A 9,345-nucleotide genomic window follows, 5' to 3' on the forward strand; every position below is an offset into this window, starting at 1 on the left:
ACTTGCATCCTCACTTTGAATATTATGGACAACGGAATGTTGTTCTTCTTTTATAACAAATATTTCTCTTCTTTTTGTGTTTCCCAATCATTTACTATAGAATTGTTTTGGATAAGTGAAAACTGAAAAAATATAAAATTTTTATTTTAACTAAGTAACAAATATACATCAAATAAAAATGTAATTTGACAAGCCCTTAATTAGAAGCAAATAACAAAATCATTTTTTTATACTAACTATCTTCCTAATTAATTGAATTGCAGGTTATAAGTTATAACAAATGATGGTACTAACACAAAATTCGGTGTATATAGGATTAAAAAAAAATTTGAAAAACTTTTTGGATTTTCCAAAATTACTTTCATATCTTTGCTAAAAATTCTAGAATTAATAAAGCTAGAAAGCAGTGATAAGTCAATAGACTAAATGCATAGCATGATTGATACGAAAATCCCATTCGAAGTGGTAATCAATGATTGCTAATCATGGTTCAATAAAGATCTTCCTCAAGCTCGAATGAATCTTCCAGGTTTACAGATGGTGCAAAACAGGGACCAAACCCCAATGTATCCATACCACTATTCTTCAGGTAGAATTGATAGCAATAATGTCCAGAAATATTTGAATAGAAACCCCTCTTGAAAACACATTTGAATTCTTTTCGATAGCCAAGTGGCCCTGAAGTCTATTGAGAGCATGTCCAAGATAGCGTGGGAGTGCAAACAACATAGCACTAGCTAATAGAAATAAAGTAGTTCTAATGAGGCTACCATGCCACCAGGATATACCAGGCAATGAAGAGGAAGAACGACTCTGTACTTTGGACCAGAGACGTACTGTTGTACTGTGGGATCACCAGATTAAATTACGTTTGACAACTTTTGCAATTTATTACAAATTAATAGTCGACCTGCGATTACAAGGAATAAATAAATAGCAAGTGTATAATTGGTGCTTTAAATTGATTCAACCTATCAAATAAAAGATTTTGAAAATCTATTCGAAAACTTAACTAAAATGACAAACTATGTTTGCAACACTCAAATTTTGTATTAGTAAAATATAATCATGCAGGAAAATACTGTAAATAAAAACAAAAGTTTATGATATACAAAGTATGATATAAATGTTGACATTTTGATAAGGACATTCGCATTAAACATGATATATTATGAGATTTGTTGATGTACATTTAAAAATAAGATTTAATTGACTATAGACTGTACACACTTTATATATCATTTAAATATGACGTAAAGTATATAAATTATTAAAAAATTTTAAAAGATTTCAATGATAAAATATGTCATTTTATTGTAAAGTACTAGATTCATACCCACTCATCATCAGAATCGATTCGCTCAAAAAAAATTTAGAAAAGTACATTTATGTTAGACATTAACTGTTTTACTCGTCCAGGTTTTATCTGTACCTTACTACACAGATACGTTCGATTGGCATGGGTTAAGGAGAATGTGAGTTAGTTGGTTGATTGAAGGTTTGTATTGTTTACAGATGACTCAAGGTATGGACGGTTTTTTGATCGTCAGCATATTCATTTATGAACTCTTTCTCGTGTTCCCAGAAATCATAGAGCAGTGAAGAAAGGTTATGTATTTAGAAGTATAGTTGATGTTTTAATGGGAGTAGAGAATTGTAAGTAGTTGATGCATAACTATGCAGATTTATGTAGGAACAAGTGCCATTAAATATTCGATGTTTGGTTTTAGAAACTGAATTTAAAAAAAATGTATGATTTAATTAGACTTTGATGATGATGATGAAGACTTTAATGACCATCTTAGTATCTCAACTGACAAGAGGAACAAACTAGATGTAAAAAAAATATATAAATATGTAAATATACCAATTCATTTATAATATAAAATTCAGCATTATTTTCATGAAAAGTAGGTTAGGAACCTGTATCTTTTACTTCCGTTTTAGCGATGATATACCAATAAAAAATAAGAAGGTACTAAAATAGCATTAACAAAATATATATGTATATATATAAAGACAATTTTCAAAAGCATTCCAAATTTAATTGTTCTAAAAATTGGCTATCCCTGCTATAAGAAAACTTAACAAGGTCAGACCAATATTTACAAAAGAACATCCCTAAGCAACAAGAAGGGGCGTAAAACAGATGAACTGCAGTTTACATTATTGATGAATCACAAAATTGCTACTTGGAAAATTGTAGGCATAAAATACATGCAAATATAATTTTTTTTTTCAATTTTTCTTATATTTTTATATACCGTAAACTGAGGTTACTTGGGGGCACCACTGTATTTTTGTTTCTCGTTTGTTACATGTAAAAATTGACTCAAAATGGTGCGGACATACGAACAAACCCCAACAAAAACCTTCAAAATATAGTAAAGGTCGTTAAGGCCGGCATATCCCAAAAATAAGGTCCCCCAGGCAACTCTACAGTGGAAGCTCCTTGAAAGAAATTTGAACCCAGTTAGTCACCCAAGAGTTCTGTCAAACGAGGAAGAGGCTACCATTATGGATACTCTTGTAATTGTTGCCAATTAGATATTTCCATTAACTAGATACAATGCAAGGATGCTAATAAGAACACAATGCAACACTACCCACTTGATGTAGCCAAGTTGGTAGGAAGGTATCACGGAAATCTTTAAAAAAACAGTTCCCAGTGTTGCTTTCCAAATTATGGAGCAGTGTCTGTGAATTTAGGACCAAACTTAATATCCGGTTCAAAGCAACTGATTTATACCCTTCTGATCCTACTTAAGTGTTTAAAATAATTCCCGATGGTCTTTCAAGAGACACCAAAGCTGTTGGTAGAAACCTAGACTCCTCTCTCATTGATTTTCTCAGAGAGCACCAAGAAATAGGCTTCAAGAGTCAAAAGAGAAATTTAGGTAAAAAAATCCAATTAAGTAAAAATTTAGCCCTAGATACACCAACTCCCAAACCAAGAGATTCCCCAACTTTTGAACCAAAAGATTCACCAACTTCTTTCAGTGAAAACTCTGGTGGACTCTGGACAAACATGTGTCGATGTCACAAGTTTCATCTATTTCAGGCTTAATTCTATCTGCTCTAAAAAAACGTGTTGTCAGTAGAAAAACGGAAGTTGTGGCATTAATTGGAAAGATTGGATAATGTGCATAAAATGTCGACAATGGATATGTGGTTTCTGTAATCACAACAGCAAAGATCCCTACTTTACGTGTGAGTGATTTAAAGATTCGGATAGTGATCAACATGAAGTATTTGATGATACTGATGCAAATAAAGACTTTGAACTGGATGATGTTTAGGTTTTTTATAGTTTAGCCTTAGTTCGCTGTTTTAAAGAAAAATTCATTTACTTTATAGAGTTTTTTATCATTATAAATGAAAATTTATACTTATAAACTTGGGTACCCAATCAATAATTTCTTTTTCTCAAAAGCTACATTTTACTTTTTTTTTGTTTCAGATGATGCCCTTTAGTTATGTCCAACTAATTTTTTTCACGATATTCTATAAATCACTTTTTGACTTATTTGAAAAGAAGTTTCGAAAATGTGCCTAAATAGCTCAAGTTTACGGTACCTTCTGAAATTCCCATGTGTAACTAAAATATTTTTATTGAAGAAAAATAAATTTAAAACTTATATACTTCAAATACTAATAATTTGTATAGAAATGTGTTTTTCTGATTTAGTGTTTTCTCTCTTGGAACCCAAGAGCATTGCACGTAATTTATGTATACATTTTGTACAAAGAATTTTATAGAACCACAATAATACACACTTGATATTCATCAGAACGGCCATTCTTTTAATTAAAACTCAGTCACTAATCATTGGGTTTTCAGTTCCTTCCCAATGCTATAAGATACAATTTTGTTCCAATCGATCTTTGTCCTGGTAACAGGCAGTAGTCTTCTTAGTGCCTTGAAAGTGGTATCTGACATGGTTTGGTAGTTTTCAGAAATTGCTGTTTGATAAAGATTTTCTGCGGCTTCTATAACTTGTATGATTTCTTTAGCAGTTTGTGCTTCAGTTGAAACAGGGACGCTTTCTTTAATTTCCTTGGTACTTACTAGTTGGACATTACCCTACACAAAAAAACAATTGTAGATATTACAAAGTAATTTGGGAAATTAAATAATAATATTACATAAAAAACCACACACTAAGTATAATTCAAAAAGTATCATTGAAACCTTGAAACCAAATTTTTTATAAAAGTATTGAACATACAACTCTCAATATCAGCTTATATATCACAAACTAAAGGATTCCAAAAAACTGCATCTACGTTTTGTGAATGGATATCAATAATCTATCACTTCTTCTATAGTCTATTTTTATGTTTAAGATATGTTTAAGATATATATATAAATATATATATATATATATATATATATATATATATATATATATATATATATATATATATATATCATATTTTCAATGACTGGTGAATGTCTGCAGTCACAATAGTAGTGATTATAGCTCTTCTTCAACTACTGTTCTAAGTTGGAATTTTTGGAACCGATGGTGATATTTATAGTGAACACACTATTCACACTACCACTACATCATCACTTACAATTACACTGTCTGACGGGCGTTTCGATAACCAAGTTATTTTCTTCAGATACTGATTAAAATCTATTAACTTCACTTACCTGTTATTTAATGAATTTTCCCGCGAAAATTTATTCGAGGACAAAGGTGCCAATTCCTTACAGCCCACTCTATTTTAGTAATCAAGTAATAAATTTTCCGCTGCAATTAATATTCAGGAAGGTTTATTGATGATAAGTCAAGTTATTAAGTTTTAGTTTACCTTCCGTCTCTGAAGAAGATAACTTGGTTATCGAAACGCGCGTGGTGTGAACAGTGTGTTCGGCAACTACTGTTCTGGTATGCATTTTAAACAGACTTTCCTTTAACAAAAAACTGCGATACTCAAACGGTTTGGTATGAAACATACAATTTAAAGATTGAATATAATAAGTTATTTTGTAAGTAAAAAATTAGAATAATTACTGTAACTACTTCACATTGTATAGGTACGACTATTAATTTATCAGGAATCTGCATCAACAGTAAATATAAGTGGACATTCTTGATCAATTACCATTTTCTGTAAATAAGCATTTTTTTATCATTCTCTCAGTGTGGGTAACAAAGTTTGGCCATTTTTCATTGTTTGAGGGCTCCTTGCATAATTCTATTACTCCTTTTGTGAAGAACTCATGAATTACAATACCATATTTCGTCCATCACTTCCCGATTGTTTATATAATGATTTAGTTATAATCAATTTTCAAATTCAAGCAAATATCTCACAAGAAATTCAAAAATTAACCACAATATCAGAGCTGGTTTAAGGAGAAAGACCACAATTAAACTGAAAGGAGTTAAGTTGTTAGCTCTTCCAAATATTTTATTCTCACATAAATACTTCTGAAAAATAATGAGAGTGAAAGAAAATTTATTGATTAGGAATCCTACAAAAACCTTTGAATGCTAAAGTTGAGCTGAGACAGATTTTGTAAAAGTTATTATTAATAGAATTATTGAAAAGACGTATATTTTAACATTAGTGTGTTATAAATTTTTACACTCTACCCTAGGTATTGAAAAATTATATATATATTTATTTAATAAAACAATTTCAAATAAAAAAAATAACATCTTCTGTTTTTAATTCAGTGCTATTAGGTAGTTAGTACTAAGTAAACTGACAGTTCTAGAGATTTTAATTTCTTTGGATATGCATTTTTTTAATTAAAAGTGCAAATGGTCATAACCAAAGTCGGACATCATTGGGTACCAGTGGCAGAGAATCTGTTAATATTGGTAAACTAATAACAAATTGAAATAAATGAAATCTTGGAAAATAAAATAATATAATTCTGATTATTTAAATGAAAGTTTTCCATGTATTTAATGCAATGGATAGTATAATTATCTATTCTACAGTAATAAAAAATCTCTTACCTCTTCATAATAGTGAACTTGTACTTTAAGTACTCCTCGCACTTCTGCTGTGGTATCATCAGTTAAGCTAATGGACCATTGAGACCTCCATCTTCCATTCCAAAAATTTTTGGGTTGAAATTGATGATCTTCAATACAAGCTGTTAGAGTAATAACTCCACCCTGGTTTAGGCCTACAACACTACATACTCCATCCTTGTAATGGTTCCTAGTATATTGAATAAATTCTGTATCTAAGGCTGCTCTCCAAGGCTCGGAAGTACTATCGGGTGTGTATGGTTGATAATCTAAAGCTTCTTTTCTCAAATGATCATATTTAAAACTTTGCTTACTTCTAGGGTCAAAGAATCTGTTATTCCCTAAATCGTTGTATTCAGTAATGAGCACCAAACTATCGGAGTTTTCTATTCTAACGGGGGTCAATTGATCTTTATTATATAGGGCGAAAACTCCACTAGCACCTTCTTTCAGAAGGTCGTCGTTATTTAAAAGTTTTCGCACATCATTAAATACTTCATTAAATTCACCTGGTGGTGAATGGAGAATGAAATCTGAAACTATTTTCACTTTTTCTTGATCACTAATAACATCGTCTCCGTCTGACGCCATGTTTAGGTTGGGTTTTTTATTTAACAAATTCTGGTGATGTCGATGTCACACGTTGACAGATGAGTCATTCTACTTGGAATTCTCCTAGTTTATCACTGATAGTTATCTAGCCATAAATACTTTCTATAGAATATAAAATTAAGAAATTTATAGATAACAAAGTTATTCGAAAGGTGATATGGAGTAAAATTAGCAAATGTGTTTCGATAAAAAAGTTATCTTATTTCAAAAACATCAACATTGATTAGTAAATTAGTAAATTCGCATTAGTAAATTCAACATTTGAAAATTTCGAAACTATTACAATTGACTGCTGTTCCTATTGAGTACTTTACTACTAAACTAGTTAAAATCGAAGTGAAGAATGACACTGACACTTAAAATTGACATTCTCGTTGAATTTGGTTATAATTGGACTTGAATGGAAAATATTAGATATTAACGATACGTGAATTATACACACATGAAAAGATTTCTTTTAAAATATTTTGGTTACTAGTTTCATTTTGTACAAATTGCATGTTCCATTAACTTGATAACTAACTTTTTGCAATGGTTTGAAACTATCCATATAGTTTAAAACATTAATTTATTGTTAAAAATGAAGAAATTAACAGGTTCTTTCCGATATACTCAATGGGATCCTTGGTTAATAATATTCCAAATAGTATCTATGCAGTGTGTTTTATATACCACGATAGTACTTATAATAGCTATACTGGGATCATTAATTGGAGAACCGAAAACCTTGGATAGCATTTTTCAGTATCATGTAAGTAATACCATGAAATACTTTTCTATTCTATTTAATTTGAGAACTTCATCTTGCATATTGATATATATCATTTGTTAAAAACTCTTCTCTGATAAAACTTTATTTCAGGAAATACAAGTACGTGATTCAGGAGGAATAATTGTTATTTGTAGTTTTGTTATAAATGCTGGGATTGGGTAAGTGTATATATGTGAATTACTGATTTATGTCATGTGGTTGTATGTTATGTTATTAAAGATTTATATGAATAATGAGAAAAACACAGAAAATGATCACGTTATTGGGTTCACCTTAATTTTAGGAATAAAAAATCGAAAAAATTAAAATGTGTGAAGTTAAGCTAGAATTTCCTTTCTTCATGCTTTCTTTGTAATATTGCATGAATTTTACAATTATTTAATTAGAGTATAAAAATTTGTTTCTTGTTAATAAAAGTAATAATAGGATCAATAATATGGTTTTTATTTTTTTTAACCAAAAAGGGGAAATAGAACTGGGACACCACCCCAAATTTACTCCTAAAAGTACTTTAAAGGTTGACGAGACACATATTTTCCCTGTGCCCTCAGACTCCATCTGAGGCTAGGCCCTCTGAACTCTGATATCCTTTTCCCTCTTCTATTGTGTCAAAATTTGAACTGGTAGCTCTGCTGAGAATATTTTTCTGATAACCCCTTAAAAAAATGTTTCCCCCACTTTAACATAACTTATTTTACCCGATAAAAGGATCTGAGTGCAGCAAAAATTTTTTTTTTGGAGTTTAGGATGGAGCCACACTTCTAAATATTTACCCAAAAAAGTGTTAAAGTTTTGGTTTTTGAAACTTAGGCTTCATTTTTATTCCAAATGCGCTAAAAAAATATACATAATGAAAAAAAGTTATTAAACATGTTAATTTTTTTATTTTCAAAAAATGACAAAAATTTTAATTTAATCAAAATTTTTAATAATTCATAAAAAATAGGTATGTTATGATATTCAATTGATTTTTCAAATTTTTCGTTTTTGTACGTAGTTTCCGAAGAAAAATACGACATTCCTCAAAAAAAATTTTCAAAGAAAAATTGGGGAAATTTTTTATTTGAAAAAATGTTTTGATTTTGATTTCCAAATTTAGGTCTCACTTTTATTTTAATTGTGCTGAAAAAATAGACAAATTGAAAAAAAATGATTGAAAATATTGATTTTTAAAATTTTTATCACCCCACTTTCAAATAACCACCAAATATTCAAGCACCTTCCATACACAGGTTAATTAATTTTGTTTCAGGTCTATTTTAATGTGGTACATAGTAGAAAGGACAAAACAATGCATGGATTTCAGTTGTACGTGGCATTTGATTCACTTAATCATCTGTTGGATTTACAATGAACAGTTCCCCACAACATTTTCATGGTGGGCTTTAAATGTGGCATGTGCTACACTGATGTGTGTTTGTGGTGAAATTTTATGTCTAAGGACAGAATTGGCTGCTATTCCTTTGTCATTAGGCCCAAAGACTGATCTATAGATCAACTAATAAAAAAGAAATCGCTTGTGATATAAAACTCATTTAGATAAGTTATGATTAATAAAGTACTATTCAAGTTAACTTTTTTAATTTATTAACAGTGATGTGCATTTGGCAACGTCTCACTTATATCTGTACTACAGTCTCTATTTACTATAGAGAAGAGGGACACAGTTTAATGATGGGTTTAAACATCTATGCTAAACAGATATATTACGAAGAATACCATCAGTGGTTTGTCATCGACACTATCGACCAAAAGTTTTTGTCACCCTATAGTTTTAGTGATACATAAGAAATCAGAACTATACAATCAATTTTGATTTCATATTTCAAAGAGCATACAATAATAATCAAACTACATGATATTCCAAAGGTGTGAAGTGAAAATAGGGCGCTAGTTTCTGATTTCCCTGTCCAATTTGTCCCACAACAACTTAATCGGGTTGCGGTCGGGCGACTGAGATGG

General features: G+C 30.2%; 2 protein-coding genes across 2 annotated transcripts; one reads left to right on the plus strand and one right to left on the minus strand.

Annotated features, from left to right (window-relative positions):
• Positions 1–127: 127 nt before the first annotated feature.
• Positions 128–6,651, minus strand: LOC130449513 (F-actin-capping protein subunit alpha). Its single transcript, XM_056787393.1, has 2 exons — positions 5,982–6,651; positions 128–4,084 (listed from the first exon to the last, which is right to left on the minus strand). Exons 1-2 carry the CDS (start codon positions 6,588–6,590, stop codon positions 3,827–3,829), a joined length of 867 nt encoding a protein of 288 aa, XP_056643371.1. The 5' UTR covers positions 6,591–6,651; the 3' UTR covers positions 128–3,826.
• A 283-nt stretch (positions 6,652–6,934) lies between these two features.
• LOC130449516 (protein SYS1 homolog) lies at positions 6,935–8,957 on the plus strand. Its single transcript, XM_056787396.1, has 3 exons — positions 6,935–7,362; positions 7,474–7,541; positions 8,636–8,957. Exons 1-3 carry the CDS (start codon positions 7,192–7,194, stop codon positions 8,874–8,876), a joined length of 480 nt encoding a protein of 159 aa, XP_056643374.1. The 5' UTR covers positions 6,935–7,191; the 3' UTR covers positions 8,877–8,957.
• The last annotated feature ends 388 nt before the right edge of the window (positions 8,958–9,345 follow it).

Source organism: Diorhabda sublineata, chromosome 10 (assembly GCF_026230105.1).
Source record: "Diorhabda sublineata isolate icDioSubl1.1 chromosome 10, icDioSubl1.1, whole genome shotgun sequence".
Classification (NCBI taxonomy): Eukaryota; Metazoa; Arthropoda; class Insecta; order Coleoptera; family Chrysomelidae; genus Diorhabda; species Diorhabda sublineata.

Bases quoted from the DNA above. Each gene is read 5' to 3' on its own strand.
- LOC130449513 (XM_056787393.1), bottom strand. From the start codon at position 6,590: ATGGCGTCAGACGGAGACGATGTTATTAGTGATCAAGAAAAAGTGAAA. The intron at 4,085-5,981 runs GTAAGAGATTTT...TTTTTTGTGTAG, and splicing joins AAGTTCACTATTATGAAGAG to GGTAATGTCCAACTAGTAAG.
- LOC130449516 (XM_056787396.1), top strand. From the start codon at position 7,192: ATGAAGAAATTAACAGGTTCTTTCCGATATACTCAATGGGATCCTTGG. The intron at 7,363-7,473 runs GTAAGTAATACC...ACTTTATTTCAG, and splicing joins ATAGCATTTTTCAGTATCAT to GAAATACAAGTACGTGATTC. The intron at 7,542-8,635 runs GTAAGTGTATAT...ATTTTGTTTCAG, and splicing joins GTTATAAATGCTGGGATTGG to GTCTATTTTAATGTGGTACA.